This window comes from Mycteria americana, chromosome 1 (genome assembly GCF_035582795.1).
Source record: "Mycteria americana isolate JAX WOST 10 ecotype Jacksonville Zoo and Gardens chromosome 1, USCA_MyAme_1.0, whole genome shotgun sequence".
Classification (NCBI taxonomy): domain Eukaryota; kingdom Metazoa; phylum Chordata; class Aves; order Ciconiiformes; family Ciconiidae; genus Mycteria; species Mycteria americana.
Genome location: NC_134365.1, coordinates 25,957,417 through 25,978,516, shown reverse-complemented (window position 1 = coordinate 25,978,516; position 21,100 = coordinate 25,957,417). Strand labels below are relative to the sequence as shown.

General features: G+C 38.5%; 1 protein-coding gene across 1 annotated transcript in view; it reads left to right on the top strand.

Annotated features, from left to right (window-relative positions):
• The window catches only part of PTPRZ1 (protein tyrosine phosphatase receptor type Z1), a 104,104-nt gene that overhangs the window by 58,287 nt on the left and 24,717 nt on the right, over positions 1-21,100 (top strand). The window contains exons 11-13 of the mRNA XM_075494581.1: positions 4,098-4,141; positions 6,785-10,364; positions 14,034-14,178. Of these exons, the coding sequence (XP_075350696.1) occupies positions 4,098-4,141; positions 6,785-10,364; positions 14,034-14,178 (3,769 nt within the window). The remainder of the gene's footprint in view (positions 1-4,097; positions 4,142-6,784; positions 10,365-14,033; positions 14,179-21,100) is intronic.

The window sequence follows — 21,100 nt, the reverse complement described above, 5'->3', positions numbered from 1 at the left end:
CTCTATACATTTTATAGATGCTGTCTCAACCCTGGATATAATTTTAAAATATGATGAAAACTTCCATTCATTTTTAATATTAATGTTTATTTGCATACTTACTTTTACTAATTATTTACATCTGAATTAACTGTTGCAAATATTGCAAATATTTTCATATTTACTATTTTAATATTGCAAATATTAAACAACAGAGATATGAGAATCTAGATATCTAATGAGAAAGATTTGTTCAGAGCAGCTTGCTGGTTACTACTATAACATCAAATTGGTTTTGTGATCTGCTTTATAGATCTTGAGGCAAAAGGGGATTTCTTGGAGCTCCTGCTTGTGAATTTATGAAAGAAAAGTTACCTTCACCGTGAAGACATGAAATAAAATTGACTCACATAAAGCATAAGCTAAAACTTTCATTTTCAAGAATTACTCTGAGTAAGCCAGTTTAATTAAGATGAAATTCACTGCAGTCACCTCCAGATCAATTAATCTTCATGTTAAGAGCTAAAGTGAGGCATGAGTCATGCGGAAGCATTAGACGGGCCCTTTTCCAGGAAGAATTCTGCCCTTGGAGTGGCCGCTTTTAATGAGGGAAGTTTCAGTACGCTGTGCAACACAAATCTGGTGTTCAAAAACCTCACAACCGTTGTTTTAGCCTTTGCCTTTTGAGATGCTTGCAAGAGAGGGCGTTTCTCATGCCTTCTCCCCACCCTGTCTGGGTGCCTTCCGTATGTGGTTAGTGAGGGCTCTGCAGGCTCCGGGTGATCCACAGACCAGGTTTAAACCCTCTCGTTTTCAGTAGTGCTTCCTAAGAGGAAGGACCGCTTTCGGGCCATGCTCTCTGCCTCAGTTTGTGGAAGCCTCAGGAGCTCTGATATGACACTGGGCAAATGATCGTAGCTGAGACCTCTGCTCTTTGGGTTTTTCCTAAACTGTTCAGGGTGGCAGCCTTTCATCTTGTGATATAGTGTGTGTGCACATTAAAATTGTTGCCAGTTAGTTTCCATTTAGTCAAAGTCACCGGATGCCCTACCTGATGTAGCTACACAACCGCCATTGAAAACGAAGGAAATCATGTACATAGTGATTTAGTCAGCTTTGGTAAAAGTCCAACCTTTATTTAGCAATTTTTCGTTTGCTATTAGAATTGGATTTTGAATAACTATCTAAATGTGTGCTTTGACTCTCCAGATAACATCTGTATAGCTCTGAACGTTCTGCAGTAGTTTGTTGTGTAGTTAATACTGGTGTTACTTACATGCTTTTGCTGACACAGGAAATGAAAAATAAGAATATATCTCTCCTCTCATTTTCCTTTGTGTAGGCTTTGGTTGGTGTTTATCAAAAAACCCATGCTGGGATATGGCTCTCAAATGCTGTCTCCTGTGTGGCAGCTCATGATGTCAGCAATGCTTTGTGAGGGTCTAACTATGCAATTTCTTTGTAACTTGTCTTGGTGATTTTTGTCCTAAAAAACACTAAGCATATCTTAAATGTTTCATTTAGGGGATGCTTTTTTCTAATTTTGTACTGATAAATGTAGAAATATGAAAACTAATTTAATCAGAAGAAACAGTCTTTACTTTTGTTCTTGCCGTGCCATTTATTACATGACAGTACAGAAATGAAAACAGTTTATGTTGTGCACGTTATTCTACAATTACAAATCAGATTGTTTTAAGAGATTTTTTTTAAAGATTTGCATTGAACATAAATGTAGGGAAATAGTTACCTTTTTTGTCTTTGTTCTATCGTGTCTTCATCTGTCATTAAAATGGACTATGAAAAGACCTCTACAAAACTTTCTAATTAATGATTTAATTATTTTATTTTAAAATGTAAGCTATAGAATAATCAATATGTGGCTCCAGAAAAAATAAACAAGCTTGTTCATCAACCTACATCAATGGGTTGTTTTTTGGAGGGTGCGGTTCTTCTCCTTGGTTGGGGGATGTTAGCAGATTTCTGTAATCTCCCATCAAATCAAAAACACAGCAACAGGATTAACAGAACTTCTATAAGTGTGTGTCTCTAATGCTTTTGACAAATACATTTTCTGTGACCAACTAAATTTATATAGGCTTTGTAAAATGCCTAAAGATTTAGTGTTGTTAATATAAATTTTATAAATATATATATGTATGTTAATGACTCTCCATGGAGACAACAGCAAGAAACTGTCATTTTCTGCTGATGGAATTTGAGAGCACATACCCTACTGTATACTCTAGCACAATCAGTACATTTTATTTTTCTGATTGAGTCTGATTAAAGCCCAACTCAAGAATAGTGACCACAGAAAGAGTGGACAGAATTTCTCTGTATTAAAAACATTTTTCAGAGAAGTCTATTGAGTACATAATACATGGTATGGGTCTCCTGTGGGAAGACTTTCAAACTAATGTCTACAATGTTTGATTGATATCATTGAGAAGCCAGGGAATATCATTATCTCCTCCACCCCTTCCTCCCCTCTACTCCCCTCCCCACCCTGCCCCGGAGCCTCCTAGGCTTCCAGGAGTCAGAGGTAAGATAATTTTTCTCTGTCTTGTTAATGAAAGGTAAATAGCGCTTGGTAATTTATAAATGTTTGTTACAAAAGAACAATTTATGAAGATATTGTGCAGCATTGTTTAGTCAAAACTTGTTTGCATGCTATAATCTACAAATAAAACTGTATGAGCTTGTTTGATAAACTTTATCTACTGTATGTTGCATATAATACATGTCTCAATTTGTTTTGAAAGGTAGATACGGACAGATCAAAGAGAATACAAATTAAGTCATAGATCCCCATGTGACTTCGCAGAGATGAGAAGTATAAAGATGACATCTTTATACTAGTGTATTGAGGAAACTTCATTTGGGAATTTTGGAGGAAATGCAGACATGGAGCTCTGTGTGATGCTATTGTTAGAATCACTCCCCAGGCTAAGAGACTGGCATTTTTGCTTAGTGCAAATCAGCCTTCAGAATACGTGCTAACACTGGTGTACAGACAGAGGACTAGAACATTGCTTAGGAGAAAGCCTTAGAAAGATTCAGAAAGGGAATGGACCTTTCTGTGGACCAAAGGAGCAGTAAGATGAGTTAATGCTGTGGAAGGGGTATTAGATTTCATCACTGGAGACCTATGCCAGTTCCTACCAGAGATTTGTAGGTTTCTTGCAACCTGCTTTGAAGCCTCTCTTGCTGACCACCATCAGAAGTACAATATTGGATTTGGCCAAAAAGACAGAGAGAAAGAAGGTGAGAGACTACCTCTAAACTTAGAGAGAAGGATTTTCACCTGGGCTGTAGGAGATTCATTTCTTGATCATGCTTCAGCTGTTCTTTATTTATGAAAAGTGGGGAGGCCTCAAAAGCCTTTGAGTAGTTCTTCGCAGAGCGCCCAGCACCTGGGATGTATCACATCCCACAAAAAGTCCCTGAAGTTTTATTAGGGACTTTTTGTGGGATGTGATACAACTGGGTTCGTGTCCTTCCATTGAATCAAGTGGGAGTTTGAAAAAGGCCTTAAGCACTGGACTCTAGGAAGGGTGGGTCTCTTTGGTCTGCCCTGACAGAGGCAGGCAGCCTACTGCATGCTGAATATGATGGCATGGCTGTTGGGCTAGTACCTAACTCCAAGCCTAGGTGCACAAATTTGCCGTATGAAAATTATAGAACAGATCATTTTACAAGAATATCTTCAGAGCTTTCAGATTAAATGTAGAGAAGTAGTTGATTCCCAGACTTACCTTTTTTCTCTCTTCTGTATTTCTGCATTAAACTGTACTGTCTCATAGAAATCATTCTTGTAAGCTTGGTTCTTCTTGGCCAGGATGTGGTTCCTCAGTGCAGATCCAACATGTGCTGCAGTATCAAATTAGAGCCAGGCAAAACTGCTGTGGCTGAACGTGTCCTGTCTAGATGAGCATTGCTACCATTAGAGGTAGTCCTCAACCCAGGTGGTTGGCCACTTCTCCAAACACAATCCTATAAAACATCGTAGACTGGGTCTCAATGAATGTGTTAACTAATCAGTTGAGTCCTTGCAGAATTAATAATTCTGTGAATTTAAAATGTTGGATGATATGGTGTGTATTTTTGTTTTATAGAGGCTGACCTAATTCCTGAACTGAATGAAACTGAAGAATATGAGGTATAGCATTCATTTATTTTTAAGAGAGTATTTCAAATACATACATTTCAACTAAATTGTATTGATATTCTGTGAAAATTTACAAAACTACGTCACCAACTGAATGTATTATCTGCATTTATATATACATACATATATATGCATATACAGCCTTCTCCTTCAGCTATATTTCTCCCTAGATAACTCTAGAGATACCTCACTATTTAGTTCTCTGGGGCTAGAGATATATGGAGAAGTAAGGGATATCTCAGGATATGCCTAAATATTTTTGAAAATGGGGCATCAAGTTACTGTCACCTCTGAGTGAAGTCTGACAAAATTGTTCATTTAGCAGAATCAAAGCTGTCACCCAGTGTTAGGCTTTTTAGTTTGTTTAAAGAGAAATCTGACTTGGGTTTGCTTATGAAGGTCTTAGCATGTAGTAAACTAAAGTAAGGGAGGAAGGCAGTTGTGCTGAAGAGTGAGATTCATGTATGTCTGCTATCAGTGTGCTATCAGTTGAATTTAACAGTTATCCCAAAATTCTTGGACGGTCATTTACTCTTACTTCTTGAACTCAAGTTAGACTTTACAGTGTAACTCTGTTTTACATAATTTTGGATGTTTTTATTGTAACTTCTGCAGACTTCATATTTGGTAACTAGGTTTCTGGTGTCCCAGCAAGGAGAGAGGTGAAAATATCACAATGAAGTTTTTAACAGTCTCTAATACCCATTTTACAACATCAACAGTTCCTTCAGTAAGACCTACATTTGTATCAAGTAATCCCTCAGAGTTTTTATTTTATAGTTTCAGTCTATGACCACAATATTCTCACTGCGTGGCGAGTCCTTGTTAGTTAAATAGACAGCCTGTGCTTACCTGTCTGTTTACCCTCCCTTCTATTTGTGGACACTGAGTAACCAATAATACAGTTATTTCTCTGTTGATGTAAGCTATGTATCTAGATTATTATATTGCATCTGTCTGGACAGTAACTGAGTGCCAGTGAATGTCAACTGATTTTTACTTGAACTAAGAAAGTTTAGAAGTGCAGGCATTGCCCTACAGAAAGTAGATTTTCAGAAACAAGGGCCTGTCCAGTCCAGTCCGGGTTTGAGGACACACAGTCTAGGTGCTGCTGTCTCTACATTTTAGGTGTTTAGTCCTTGGAATGAAATCCAAACCTGAGAGTCGTGTCCGAGGTACCTTATATTGTGTGAGTGCACTAGAGGTTCCTGGTACAAAAAAGGGACTGCAGTGTGAAACATGGCTTTAGCCTAGTTTAGCCACTAGCCTAGTGGTTAAAGCCCTCTCTCTGGTGAGAATGGATAAAAGCTAACAACTCCTATTAGCGGAGTGCCCCAGTTAATATTTTATTCAGCAGTGCTTCATCTTGGGCACTTTCTTTCAAAGGCTGTTGGTTTTACATTCTTCTCTCTGCTGTGCCCTGTTCACTTCATTGCAGGAGTGGGAGATCTACTCAGCCTAAAATATAGTGGAAACCAAGGATTTCTTAGACTGATAACTGTGCCCTAGTCTCCTATCTTCTGGGTGTTTTCTCTCAACATTATGCTTTTGAATAAAAACAAGTGGGTATTGCCACCACATCATCAAACCAGATCTTCAAAAGAAAAAAGAGTTGCAACTGTATTTTGTGAGAGGCTCTGTCCTGCTGGTGTCTCTAAGGGCTATGTGTGCCTGTCAAATCAAGTCCCTTCAGAAACTGAACGTGCCCCTCATTCTAGTTTGCAGAGTTGTGCTCGGACAGGTTTGGTTCTGGTGCAGTTCTAGATGGGGGCACAGCACAGAGCTGCGGGCACTGCTATGTCTAGGTCAAAACGAAAATGCCTGCTGCAAGTTAGATGCTTCCACATTACGTTTTTTTATTTGGGGCAGGGAAAGCTGGAGAGAGGACGAAAAGATTTGAACTTAGATCCTCAAGGACTGCCTAAATCCTGATTGTACTTAGGCGTGTAATTTTTTTTTCTTTTTGGATCTGTCCTTAAAAGTCAAAACTCTAACACAGATTTTTCACAAAGTATCATTATTCATGTTCAGCAAACAAAGGATCATAACAGGGACTAGGTGGTCACTCACAACACTTGTGAAACTGTTACAGTCATACTGGCCATCCTGAAATCTTCTTTTCCAGAAAACTCTGAAGATTCAGCAGATTTAAAGACAGGTCATAAATATATTTTACAAATTCTGTTACTGTGACAATTTAATCAACATCAGGATATTAGTGCAAATCTCTAAGACATTCCGATAGCAAAACCATTTTTTCATTGAAGTGTACTGCATATACGATTGCATTTTAGTAGGAAAGAGGTAGAGCTTTTTTAATAAAGTAATTAAATACTATGAGTGGGTTTTGTCTCTCAAACAGAGTAAAAGTAAAACAATATTTAAGAAGTTGTTGTGACACAGGATTTTTTTGTTTGTATTGCAAATAAGTAATATTTTCAAGAGAGAAGAGGATACCTGTTCTTGCAGCTAAATATTTTGCTTTAAGACCAACAGTCTTCTCAAGTGTTGTCTTGTTTTGCCTCTCTTGTTTTTGTGGAGCCAGGAAAATGTATTATTGCAGTTTTGGTTTTTGTTTGTGTACAGTGTCTATAAGCATTTTTAATTGTCTTCGGCTATGATATTTTTTCAAAGGATGAAGTTGATGAAAAGGAAGCAGAGGTGGATGAAGAAACTGCAGTGATTCCTAGCACTGACAGTACACTAAACCAAATGAGGAAAGATTTCCAGGTGACTACATCCACCTACAGTCAAGAAAAAATGGGGACAAAACCCAATGAAGCTAAAACAAATAGATACTTAACAAGAGAAGAAGAATTGCATGGTAAGGATGATGTTTTCAAAGCAGTTTATTACCCTACTTCTCCACCTGCTAGTGAAATTTCTGAAGAAGAGGAAGATCCTTTTTTGGAATCCCAAACAATTACTGGAATTCCTCCTCAACTCATTGACTCCACCAAAGGCGTAGAAGAAGAATACATATACCTTTCTTCAGGCACTGAACCAACAAGAATAACCACTACTGGCCATAGTGACAAAGATTTCTTATTGTCTCCTTTTAAACCTCATCAGGAATCTGATGACTTTTGGAGTTCGGTTCTTACCACTTCTTCAGCACAGCTGATTACAGAGGAGACCTCTCAAGAAGACACCCTTCCTTCAGGAAGCCCAGATATAAGCATGCATGATGTTCTTTCCCAAGCCTCCATTAAGTATGTTTCAGAAGGTGTAGCACCCGCAAGCTCTGATGAGCCTCTAAAGCATACTTCTTTCACTGATGGAAATTTATGGTTTCATAATGCTACAGATCTGACAACTCAATCTGTTGATACATCGGATGTCAGGCAATTGTCTCAGACCAGTTACACTGATGCTTATGTAGAGGGATTAAAGCCAGCTACAGTGCCCTATTCCAGCAGCCCAGTGGTTTCACAAGACACTTCAGATGCGGATTTAGAATTGCCATATTATTCTACCTTTGCTTTCTCCTCTGCTGAATTATCACCTCACTCTATCTCTTCAAGCTCTGGAGAATATGGTTCTGCTTCTGCTGCCAGTGAGGTACTCTCTCAGACAACTCAACCAGTCTATAATGGTGAGATACCTCTTCAACCTTCCTACAGTAGTGAAGTGTTTCCTCTAGTCACCCCTGTATTGTTTGACTCTCAGATGCTCGACACTACCCCTGCTGCATCAGATAGTGATGTGACCTTGCATGCTACACCTGTATTTCCCAGTGTTGATGTGTCATTTGAACCCACCCTGTCTTCCTATGATGATGTACCTTTGCTTACATTTTCCTCTGCTTCCTCCAGTAGTAAAATGTTTCACCGTTTGTATACAGTTTCTCAAATGTTTCCACAAAGTGCTACTCCAGCTGTTGCAAGTGATAAGGTGTCCCTGCATGCTTCTTTGACATTGGCAGAGGGTGATACATTAATACAGCCAAGCCTTGCTCAATATGCTGATGTGGTCTCACATCAGACTACTCATGCTGCTTCAGAGACACTGATATTTGGTCATAATAGAACTCACATATTTTCTCAAGTTGAACCATCCAGCAGTGATTTAAATATGCATGTACTATCTACAATGTCTGAACTTCCTTATGCTTTGTCTAGTAATGTGGGCTCCCTCCAAAGCTTTACTGTTTCCTATGACTCCACAGAATTTGTGCATGATTCTGTTGACGTATTTCGTCAAGATCCTTTATTTAGCAGCTATAACAATGTACTGGTGCATAAACCTTCTTCTGTAATATCACAAGCTGATACTTTGCTGCAGCCTACGCGCTCTCTATCTAGCGATACGGATTGGTCTGAAGCATACTCTGGTAGTGAGTCCCTTTTGCCTGATACAGATACTTTGACGGTACTTAATGTTTCTTCCTCTGATTCTGTAGATGAAATTATGTATGAATCATCTGGGTTTAGTGATGTTAATAAGATGCTTCAAAAAGGTGATGTTACGTATGGAGATGAGAGAGAACTGCAAATTTCCTCTTCTTTAAGTGAAATGGCTTCCAATGCTGAAAGTAAAGTGATACCTGAACTTTCTCCATCTGTTTCTAATAATGATGTAATTAAGCAGAATACGTCTCTGCAAGAAAGCCCACTTCCTGTTTCTAGCACAAAGGGAATCCTTCCAGTCTCTCTTGCTTTTCCCACTACTAAGATATTTGATCATGATATTAGTAAACTTACAGAAAATCACCTTTCCGTTCAGCCTTTGCATGTTACAACTCCAGCCTTTGATGACACTTTGCTTAAACCTATGCTTAGTGCAAGCTCAGATCAAGCTCTCTCTGCCCCTGCTTATAGCAAAATGTTATCCTCGACTCAGCCGTACTTTTATGAGACTTCAGCTACATTAGATAACGAAGCATTACTGCAATCCTCCTTCCAATCTTCTGGCGATGGCACTTTGCTTAACACGGCTGCAGTTGTGCCTAGTGATCCAATATTGGCTGAAAGCTCCAGGGTTCATAAAGATAGTTCTACATTTGACCAAATATTGCATCAAATGGCACCCGGTTCTGCTACAACTGAAACCATGCTGCATTCTACATCTGCACCTTCCGTTACTGATATGTTGTCAAACATTTTTAGTAAGCCCACAGCGTCACTTCAAGGTTTATCTGTTTCTTATGCAAGTGAGGAATATGTTTCATCCAGTTTGTTTAACAGTGAAGATGTTCAGGAGGTCATGCCTTCATTGTACAGTAGCGATGTTTCATTCCAGCTGACCAGTTTAGAAAATACAAATGCCTTTCCCCCCCAAGCAGCGAATGCCGTAACAACTCCCTTCCGAACAGGTGATACATTACCACATGTAGCTACTCCTGCAGACAGCCGTATCTCTTCAAGTGTTTTTGAAAGAAGTGAGGCTGCGAGTGTCTCTTCAAGTTCTACACTTGGTTTTGATCCTGTTCATATGCCTGCAGTTGTTTCTGATTCTGATGTGTCCATTCATCACACTCTTCCTTTACCAAATATACGTATTTCTGTTACGGCTGTTCCTCCCAAAAGTGAGATCCCTGTAACTTTGAGTAGGTTGCTGGTTCCTTCTAGAGAATCCTCTGGGTTGTCTCCCAGTATCATGTCCAGTACCGATTTGTGGCCTTCTGTAGTTGAGGATGACTACGATGAATATGACGATGGCTTCCCTGTAAGTAACTGTATCTCATGCACTTCCCATAGAGAAGCTCAGGATATGGTAGTAGAGGAACAAAATACAAAGGTAAACAATAACAAGGATCAGAGTAACCTAATTATAAGCTCACATTCTGAGAAACCTGAAGAAGAAGAGAAAATTTCTACTGCTGCATCAGACAGTCAGATAAACCATGCCTCGGACAGACGTAATTATACATCCGTACCAACTTTGACAGCAAGTGTGATACCTAAGAAGCACAACGACCCAACAGTTTTGGAGAACCACATTCAGACTGCTAGTGTCCCTTTGCAAAATGCATCAGAGTCTAAGTCTTGGGCTGTTTTTACAAGTGATGAAGAAAGTGGTTCTGGCCAAGGTACCTCAGATAGCCTTAACGATAATGAAACTTCAACAGATTTCAGCTTTCCTGACCTTAATGAGAGAGACACTGAAGGGGCAGTTGAAGCAGGTAACTCAGAATTAAATCCTGGATCATCACAGTCATCAGCCTCATCTGTTACTAGCGATCACTCATCAGTATTCAACATCTCTGAGGCAGGTTAGTTATGGATAAGTCTAATGAATACCATGGAAAGCTGTGAGGGGATACTTTTGTGCCTTAGAGAATGAGAAGGTTTGTCAACATATAATAAGAGTACATAACAGTGCCAGTGGGTGTGATGAAGGAAGCATTGGGGAACAGGGGGTGCATGCTGAGCTGGCTATCTTGTGAATGCTACTTGTGGCTACTTAAAACTGCACCTGAAATATTCTTCAGTAAGAAGATTCATGCTCTGCTTTTGGATAGATGCGTACTGTCAGCAGAAGTTGGGTGGTGCACAATCTAAAACCAGAATTTGTTTCAATGTTAATTGCTTAATTTTAGTTTTAAAGGTTTAAGAGGGACGTAAGTTCTCTGTACAACGACAAGTGCTGCTCTTATGGAAATACACCAGAGGAAACAGACCTCTGAGATTCTGGTTTTTAACTCACAGCAGCACATTTCCTCCTTGTGTTTTGTTTTGTATTTCCTAAGAGGTATTGAGCAAGGAAGAAGATGCTTCAGTCTGATTCTGATTCATCTTAATTCATAAAAGCATTCATTTCCATTCTTACTGTGTATGCCACCTTCAGATTTCGGTGAGATGCAGACTTTTTGTGCCAGATTTGCATATTTCCAAAATATTTAGAGCCAGATTCTCCTGTACCTGTTTATATTTAGTGCTACTTTCCTATTTAGTCCTCTTAAAGTCAGCGACAGTATTTGTGATCTGTGATTCCAAGGATAAGGCCAGAAGGCAAAACTGAACCTCACGTAGATAAAAACCGGATAAATATAAAGCACTTCCTTTGTATTTAAAAATGCGTTGTGGAAAACCTGAAGTATTCAGATACATAATTTGCATTGCCTCTTGTTAGAGTATTGAAAATCCAAGAGTAAAGTCAGAAACAATCTATGATGTTTGGAAGAAAAAAAAAAGAAACAAGGTTAAATTGGTATTTTAGAAAATAAATTGAACTTCCATTAAGTACTCTCAGCATCTGTAGAGGGCAGTATCATTCAACTAAACCCACTAAGGAATGGAATCCACAAAGCATGGGAAATTTTCAGCCCAGTCCTACAAATACACAGTTAAATCACATGAGGTCGTATTACTCATGAGCAACAGAATATTAATATGAAAAGGTGGTAAATTGACACTCTGTGTAGCTGGGGCTAGGAGAATGTGAAAAATAGAAAATAAAAATTAAAAGAAAATAGAAAACATACTGAAATTAGTAGGAGTCCTAACAAGGCAGGTGTTATAAAACTGAATCAGTAAGTGAATTAGTTCAGTAGGTAAGTAGTTACCACATTGTGTAAAATGCATAACATTTCTTTAAAGAACATCAGTATTTCAAAACTTATGTTACTAATGTGAATGAGTGTTACCATAAGAGATTTATAGTTTACATAATGGGTGTCATTTGATTTGTTACTGGTAGTAACTCAAAAAGGATTATACGTTACTGGAGGAGGAAGAGGAGTAGTAGTAGTACAACCCTTAGAGTTTGTCTTCTAGATATTATTGAAAGACACTATACAGTATCATTTCATGTACATTATTTTTTCCAATAAATGATGCCAAATATTGTCTTTTAATAAATTGAAAATTCAATGTGAGCATGTCTAACATGTTCTCCTGTAAATCAAAGACATCTTTGCTTAATTCAATTATAAAGAAATGAAACAAAATAAAAGAGACTTCTCAGCTGAGAACTTATTTATACATTACAGTGAATTCACCAGAGATTGATGAAATATCTTCTTGTTGTGGCCATTACAGAAAACATTGTCATTTAAACTTTTCCCAGTCTTTGTAGTTGTTGATGCATGTTTATGCTTGTTCTGAACTAGGGCTTCCTCCATAAGACCTCTATGGCTACCTAAACCTTTCAACTTCAGTTGAAAAACTGTAAGAGAAATTAATATAAATAAATATGCAAAGGATCCAAACACATCAGTTATTAGAGAGCAAGGAAATCTACTGTAGATGAGACTGCCTTTTCAGCCACCATCATTGGAGTGATAGCCAAGTAGGCAAGAAACCCTCCGTTACAGGAGAAGCCTGCTCTTCATTCCCCATAGAAGGAATCCTAATAGCATTTGGTCATGCAGTTTGAAGGAACCCTGTCATCACCCAGATAAGACTGGGTTTTATGCTGTGAATTAGTCCAGAGTTGGATAAACAAGTATGAATGCTTCAAAGGGACTGTATTCTGATCTCTCATGCATACACATAGCTTCTTCTGAAATCAGTAGGAAATACTGATTTTAGCCTACTCACCAGAAACTCAGGGGCAGATTTTTCAGAAGCAACTTGTGCCTGCGATCACTTTGCCCACTGAGCTATAGGATTTAAAGAGTAGTGATTGATTTGGGTGTTAGAGTACTTTGAATGAAAACCAAGAAGATGTCTGCAAGATCAGAGCCTAGATCTTTTTACATATAAAGCCCTGAAAGCCCCTAAACTCAAGAAAATGGAAGCAAGCAGAGAGCTGCCTGGAAAACTGTGCTGTGTGAAGCTGTTTGGTTTTTGACATCCTATTTAGAACATGTGATTTGTTGTCATTTTTTCTTCAGATCCAACTCCATTCCCTCCTCCCTTTTGTCTGAAAGCTTTTTATTCATGTAGAATTGGTCCCTTGAAATCCCGATGGAGTGCAGCTGATTTCTAGACAGCAAAATTCTGCTCCCATACAGAACACTCATTGAATTAGGACTGTTCACAAAAGCAGAAAACATTCTTAGAAAATCTAGGGCTTTAATTCTAACGAGTGCAAAAGTGCTTATTTCTGTGTTTTAACTCATATAATGGTCACAGATCACAGTAAACTGCACAGATTTAAAAGAATCCATCATTCTGCGTCAAAATCACAGTTGTAAACTGTTTACTTCTTGAGGTATGACCAAAGTTAAAAATGCAGGATTGTTCTCGTCCACCATTGTGTTCCCTTATTTAATGAGATTATAAAATATATTGTTTTAATCTTCATACAGTTTCCTATGCCCAAATATTTCTGTCACCCAGCATTACAAGGCTGACAGAAATGTGAAATCGAGACAATAGCTAAATAATAATTTGATCACCTGTAAAGATGGAGGTAGGAAATTTAATTCTGGCTCCAGTATAGTTGGGGGAGGAAGTACTGCAATTGGATTCAAAGAAAGTAGGATGTATCTATAAGGCGAGTTACAGAATGGGCAATGTATTAAAATACAGAAGGTTTAACTGCAATTCGGCAAGCACATAGGGACTATTGTAAGAAAATTTTCCTGTTAAACTATTAGCCCAAGAAGTGATTTGCATTATATGAGTGACAGTTTAATATCAAAATGTTCTTTACACATTCCAATATTATATATTCAGATTCCTTAACTCAGTTGGCTTTCAGCTAATAAACAGATGAAAATAAAAACCTTTCTTCTATATTTTAACAACAATCTGCTATTCTTACAAAGAGAAGTCTCCACTGCTGGAAGGCTGAGTCACATAAGCTTGAACACTTTGCTTTACCCTCTATCTGCTTATTTTCTGTAAGCTGGTTTGCAAATGTATATACTTTCTGCAGTACATAGTAAAAAATAGAGGTAAGTGGTGTTAAGTAGGGTCATTATGACACATTCACTCTGCTGTGCATTTGTCAGAATTTAAACATGGACTGTTTCAATTTTCTCTGACTGCAGAGGCAAGTAATAGTAGCCATGAGTCTCGTATCGGTCTAGCTGAGAGTCTGGAATCAGAGAAGAAGACAGTTATACCACTTGTGGTCGTATCAGCCCTGACTTTTATCTGTCTAGTGATTCTTGTGGGTATTCTCATATACTGGAGGTAAGTTGTTTTTTGCTTTTTTTTTCCCCAGTTATAAAGAGCTTTGATTTGAAAAATGTGATTGACATTATTGAGCTGGTTTACAGGAGGGAGACTGGATCTTGTCTCTCACCGTGTCTTTGTAGTGCTCCAGTGCTGCAATGACATAAAGCTGACAAAATAAGGTGGTTTCTGTCCAAAATGCTCAACTACAATTCTTTTTGCTTGCAGAGCGTTCAACCATTGCAAATAGTTTATTTCCTTTTTGAGAGATTTTAGTAAACTTACTTGTGATTTTTAATGCCTAGAAGCCAAGTAACTTAACAGAGCACTGGGAAGAACAGGAGGGAGAAGAAAAATAAGCAGCATGGCATGGGTTTGCTTCCTATCTTTCCAATCCTTAACAGTTAAAAAAGGTAGTTGTCAATTTAGGATGAGAATCTATGGTCCTCAACAGGACTATGAGAATAAGCAATTCAAATAGGACTGTAGGAATGTGCTGTAGCTGACATTGTATGCAAGACAGAAATGGGATAGTATAATAGTATAAATGTTTTAAGATCACTTACTGAGTAGCTCTTACGATGTTCTGTGATTTAAAAGTTGTTCTACTTTGTGATTCTGCCTATCTCCGAACAAAAATTTGCTCCCCAGCCTTTCAAACTATTCAGCGAGTAACTAAGGATGCATTTCATGGGCACACACATCCTCAGGTTCCCTCATGGGCCTGTTTCTCTGTGACTTGATAAGTTGATAAGACGTTAAGAAAAAAAATTAGGCTAAAGAGAAGTGATAGCTATAAAAAGTCATGATAACATAATCAGTGAGGGCAAAAGACTATATCTATACTGTGAAATAAAACAGAGCAGCTGGCATGGCACAGATTTCTTCTGTACAGCTGAATTCTCTTCCCTCACAGGGAAAAAACAGAGTGGCTGCATTCATATCACCTACTAGGGATGGTCTCTGCCCTGTGCTAACCCCAAACTGTGTCAAGCGTCGTCTGAAATAATCCAAGTTGGCCTGAGCTAAAAGCATACCAGGAATCTAGTTAGCCATGTGGCAGCATGTGGCAGTGCTCAAGCCTTTGGTTCTGTTTCGTTGGTTCTAGATAAAGCCAGAGAGTCTTCCTGGGGACACGTCTGCTTAAGCTCTCATAGGGCTTTCAAAATCCATGCACAACCCTAACACTTTCTCAAGTGTGCAGTTTGCCAGGGAGGAAGCACAGTGGTCCAGAAGGGGGAAATAAATTGCAAAAACATCCTGCCATGGAGATTCTTGCTGTTTGGTGATTGCCAGGAACCTGATCCTGTTACTGCTTCTGCAGTGCTAACACATCAACTAGCAGCAAGAAACAGGATCTTGCTCTTCCAGGAGCTGTACGAACAAGGGGAAAGGCAGGCCCAAAGATGTCACAGATGCTTCTAGAGCTTGTTTCTTCTTTTTTTTTCCCCTACTCAATCCTGCTTAATCTAAAATGTATAAAGGTGGTGAAGAACCAGGAACTAGACTCCAGACTGCCCTTTCCAAGCTACTGACTACTGTACTCTGTAGGCTATGATGTCAGGGTTGTGCTTACTGACTTTTTTCCTAGTCTCCTGACACTGGTTTTCTATCAGCCTAGCAGGGTATGTCCCACATGGAGACAGAATACATCCCGTCCCTGATCACACTAGGTTTTAAGAAATTGAGTTTGAGCTTTCTTTGTTCCGGGCAAGCGTGCTAGCGAGTCAGACAGCCTTCGGCATGATTAAAGACACTTTAGAGCAATGAATTTTCAGAAAGATTTCTTCTTCTTTCCAAAGAAGTAGTTAATTGCCATAAGAATTGCACAACTCATTCCTTAGCTTATGTCTAGTTGGATAATAATACTGTCCATCACCGGGTTTCCAGCTAACCACTTTCATATTGAGAACCTTTTCCTGTCTGTCATATTATGCAACATGAATGTTCATATTCATCTTCCAAAGGGTTTCATCCCTGAAGCTAAATAGTATTTGAAATCTCTTCTATTTGCCAAAGAACACCATCCATTTTAAGACCCAGATTGTACAGTGCAGTTCTAGTAATCCTACACGTTACAAGCTTGTTTTTGTTGAATAACATTGTGTTCATTTCGTATTCTTTCTCTGGGAATGAACAATTCTGTAACATAGGTCTTTCAAAATAAAACAAAAATCCCGTTAGCAGTAATATCTTCTTGAACTTGAATTTAATCTTTTCTGTATTTCATGTGTACTACAAAATAAAATATGGAGCTCTTTTTTTGTTAATCCTCAATAAAATTTTCTTGGCATTATGATAACACCAGTAACATGTTTCTTATTTCAGAGGAATGAAACATAAACAGTATGTTTTGTAGGTAGGACTTTGTGGCCCTGTTTCAAGGGTGCCAAGACCCTCACCTCTTTTTAAAGCCTGGGAAAAATCAGAACATTAACTTTATTGCTATGCAGTTTTCTTTATGCCTGGAAAATATTAGTATAAAGTCTATAAGCATTTTTATGGTTAGATTTAGTTTATTTTGAAATAATTTATGTAAGCTGTCAATGTTTCTTTTTATAATGATTGTTTTATGTGGGCCAATTATTTTCACTGATTAAAGTTCCTAAAAAGTTTAGGTTTGCAAGAAGTTATTCTATATTCCTTTGGCAACAGTACTCAAAAAATTGCATTGGTCTATCCTAGCTGGGTATTTCCGTGAATAGTGCTTTGAGTTGTTTCTACTATTAGCTCCCAATTTGAGTATGCAAAAGGTGTGTTTAATATGCAAAAGGTGTGTTATTTGGTTTAAAAACCAAATTATTTGGTTTAAAACCCAAATAACTGCCAAGAGCGACAAGTTCCAGTTTCTCAAGGTTAAAAAAAGGCAAAATTATTTTGTTCTTCACTTGAATGACTTGTATCAGAAAAATAATTCTGTACCATCTGTTGTTTGGGTTTTGGGGTTTTTTTTTTACATGAAATTGTTAATCAGCACTTGAGGAAATTCCCCAATCTCTTCACTATCTCATTAGGCACAATTTCAATCTTTCTGTGATAAAATACTCATTTCTCTGACAGGGATGAAAACTTTTAATGGCAATATTGTCTAAAGATTGTCTAATTGCCAGTAGGAAAATACGCAATTTTGAACTACTCTAGTTCTGTGTATCAAATCTTTTGTAATTCAAGCAATTTTCAAGCAATGTCATTTTCCTTTCATTTCTTCAGCATGATTAAGATTATAGTGGAATAATCAAGGAGATTCTTCTGGCTCTTTAATGGCCTTGTCGTCCAGATAGATTTTTTTTATAGCTTTAGAGAGAATTTTCAGTCCAAATCTAGAGTCTATCCACCTCCCTCAGTATCTATCTACTTGACTGAGTCCTTGCAGCAGAGATGCAACAGGGTTATTTGAATCTCCTTGCTCTTTTCTTTTCATTTCTGGCTGGCTTCATCATTCCCATTTTGCTGAATTAACCTTATCTGTTAAGGTGACTGAAATTGAAAGTTTCTCTGTGATGACATACAATATACTGGAAATTGCTTATGCATGTGTGTACTCTTTTGGAACAGTTCGTAGAAGTGATCAGTGAAAATAAACCTGATGAAATGATGTATAGGAAGAAATGTCAGGCTATTTGTGCAAATCAATTTTTATAATGGTTATAAGAAGAGCTTGGAAAATAGTAAAATGGTAACAGTTGTCAGTGGGAGTTGTACCATTCAAGATTCTTTTTCAACAAATATTTGTGAATCTGAGTAAAAGGCTAGCACTAATAACGTGACCAGCAAACTGCTAGTGCAGTTTCAGGTACATTTCTGTCTGTAGACATACTGAATATCAGCTGGCTGTCATGAAGCCTCCTGGAAGTTACATGACAGCAATGCTTCAGAAATGACCGACTCATGACAGACAACACCCCGAGTAGTCATTTAAATTTTAACTTTCCTCTACCACTCTATATCTTTGAAACACAGCTGTCAGAGAAGGTTCATTTTCTTATCCGTGATTTGAACTGATGCCTTGAATCCTGTGTTAGGTTTATGGGAACAGAGTTGAGAACCCTCTCTAAGGATAGTGAAACTCGCACATGCAGAGACACACTAAAAACAGATTTAAACTTACAAAGGCCACACTTATCCATCCATGAAGGAAAAACTTTTCAACTATGTGACATCACATTACAAATAAAAGAGTTAATAAAATCTGAAAATTAAAATTTCAGCTGACAAGCATTTAAAACTTAATTGGAACCATTTAAAAATGGTATAATTGGAATTATTGGATCCATTGAGGATCCATTGAAAGATCCTTTGGAACCGTTGGATCTTTAAATGATCAGAACCATTTAAAAATAAATTCTAATAAGTGTTTGAGAATACCTATTGGCAGATATCCTGTGAGCACAAAAGACCCTGAAATTCTGAGAAAGAAGTAATCGTGCCTCTAAGACCATTCTGGGCTAGCACAGGATGTGCAAACTCATCCTGCCACAGATGCCTCTGACTTCCGAAGTTCGGCTCCCTTCCTCAGCCGACACGAGCGGTGACCACCCCGCACGGGCGCACACTCACGCGCACACGCAGTGCCACGCTGGGTTGCCTGCCTCGGTGACAATCCCCGTCAAGCTCTGAGCAGCCCTGCCCCAGGGGAGAAGTAGGCAGCACATATCCTCAGCCAAGGTCCAGGGGGCCGCACGCCAGAAAAATCGTGTCCTCTGCAGTCTGAGGCGTAGTCTTGTCCCAAGTAGTTCACATTTAAGTGTTCATTCTGATCTAGTATCCCTCCTGTTAAACCGCATGCAGCTGCCACTGCATGGCTTCCTGTACAGATACAGACCTAATTAATTCAATGGCTTAGCACTATCTCCATATATAAAGTGTGTGTTCGAAGAAATGCGGCGTCTAAATTACAAATTACAGTTTTAGGTTGAAGATCTAAATGCTGTGATGAAAGGTGTAAATTAAATAATCAGGTTAACATTGAGTGATGGGACCTTTGTCTGGAAGTTTGAAATAGTCATCACATTTTTCATTAACAACAAGTGATAATTAAAGAGACATGGTTATTAACATTAGGTTTAGTCATGAAGGCTTTCACTGCTGATGCAGAAGCAGATGGAGTGCCTATTTATGAGTCTTATTACAGGTTAAGTCAACTGCTATGAATTTGTCTCCCAAATGTGCTAAGGGTGTAATTTATTTTCAGCCACAATTAACTTGTTAAAGATTAAAGATACAGTGGCTCAGTGAGGGATAGTGAAAGTATGGCATATTATGAGGACATTGTAAGTACTGCTTTAGATGTGAAAGCCATTATGCTAATTAAATTCTTTTTAGTTCAATCTTTTCTCAAGCAAGGAGCTGACAAAACTCTGTAATGTTAGTCCATAAACTTTATGTATGACCACTGCGTTCAGCTCTGGGGCCCTCAACATAAGAAGGACATGGACCTGTTGGAGCAAGTCCAGAGGAGGGCCACAAAAATTATCAGAGAGCTGGAGCACCTCTCCTGTGAAGACAGGCTGAGAGAGCTGGGGTTGTTCAGCCTGGAGAAGAGAAGGCTGTGGGGAGACCTTATAGCAGCCTTCCAGTACCTGCAGGGGGCCTACGAGAAAGCCGGAGAGGGACCTTTTACAAGGGCATGTAGTGATAGGACAAGGGGTAATGGCTTTAAATGGAAAGAGGGTAGATTTAGATTAGATACAAGGAAGAAATTCTTCACTATGAGCGTGGTGAGGCACTGGAACAGGTTGCCCAGAGAAGTTGCAATGCCCCATCCCTGGAAGTGTTCAAGGCCAAGTTGGATGGGGCTTTGAGCCACCTCATCTAGTGGAAAGTGTCCCTGACCATGGCAGGGGCGGTTGGAACTAGATCATCTTCCAACCCAAACCATTCTGTGACTCTATGATTGTTCATAAGCAGTAGGCATTAGGGGGAGGACATTTTTTGGTTTAGAGCTTTAGTGTCAGGCTGGTCGGCATGTTTGTTAGGTTGGTGTTCTTTTTAATAAACACAGTACATCTGCATTCTCTGTGCCCAGCAGGCAGGGCCAGACTTTCCAAAAGTGTTTAGTGGTTTGAAGTACCTTGATACTTGCCTACCTCTCACAGACATCTCGCACGCAGTCTTGAAACTAACTCTTGAGTATTACGCTAGCATTGAGACAGCCTCTCTTACCTCAGCAGCTGCTAACTCTATGGGGTGCTAATGTTAGAGCCTCTTCAAAAATTAGAAAGATGTTCCCAAGCACATCCTGAATGTGTTCTTGGTCTGCATCCAAACTTGCCATTTCTAAGTAAAACTAAGTACATAATGGATAGTCTTACTCCAAACATGTCATGCAAAGCCAAAGCTCCTCTATGACCATCACAAATATGTTTTTAGAGGATTCTAGCTGGACTCCAAATTTAATTGTCATGTGAATTACCAGAACTATTTTGCATGCCACAATTTTCCCTTTCATGTAGCTGTCCACTTTTCCTTGTGTTTTAAGAGAATCTGCATCGTGCACAGACAGAAAATTCCCAACACATTCTGAGAGTATGGGCCTGTTTCCCAGAGGCTTAATTCAAATAAGCTTACCAAAGTCTTTATGATCTACATTAAGGTTCTGGAAAGAATGACAATATCCACATATTCTCTATCTATTTATCAAAGTAGCCTCAAAATTTCTTTTTTATTATAACAATTATATGGGAGGTTTTATCAATGCAATGATACAGGAACAGTACAGAAGAATTTAAAACACCAGTGATTACACAAAATAGCAAAAGCTCATATAATAGCTTCAGCCAACAGCTTTGAAGAAGCAGAATCTTGTAAACATAAAATGAGATTAATATTTTCCTGATGCGTGTATTTCTTTTTTAAATTTATATTTCAAATAGATTAAGTGACCCAGAGTAAAGATTGTTATTAGCATGTCTAATCATATGGAGATTTTTTAATTAAGGAG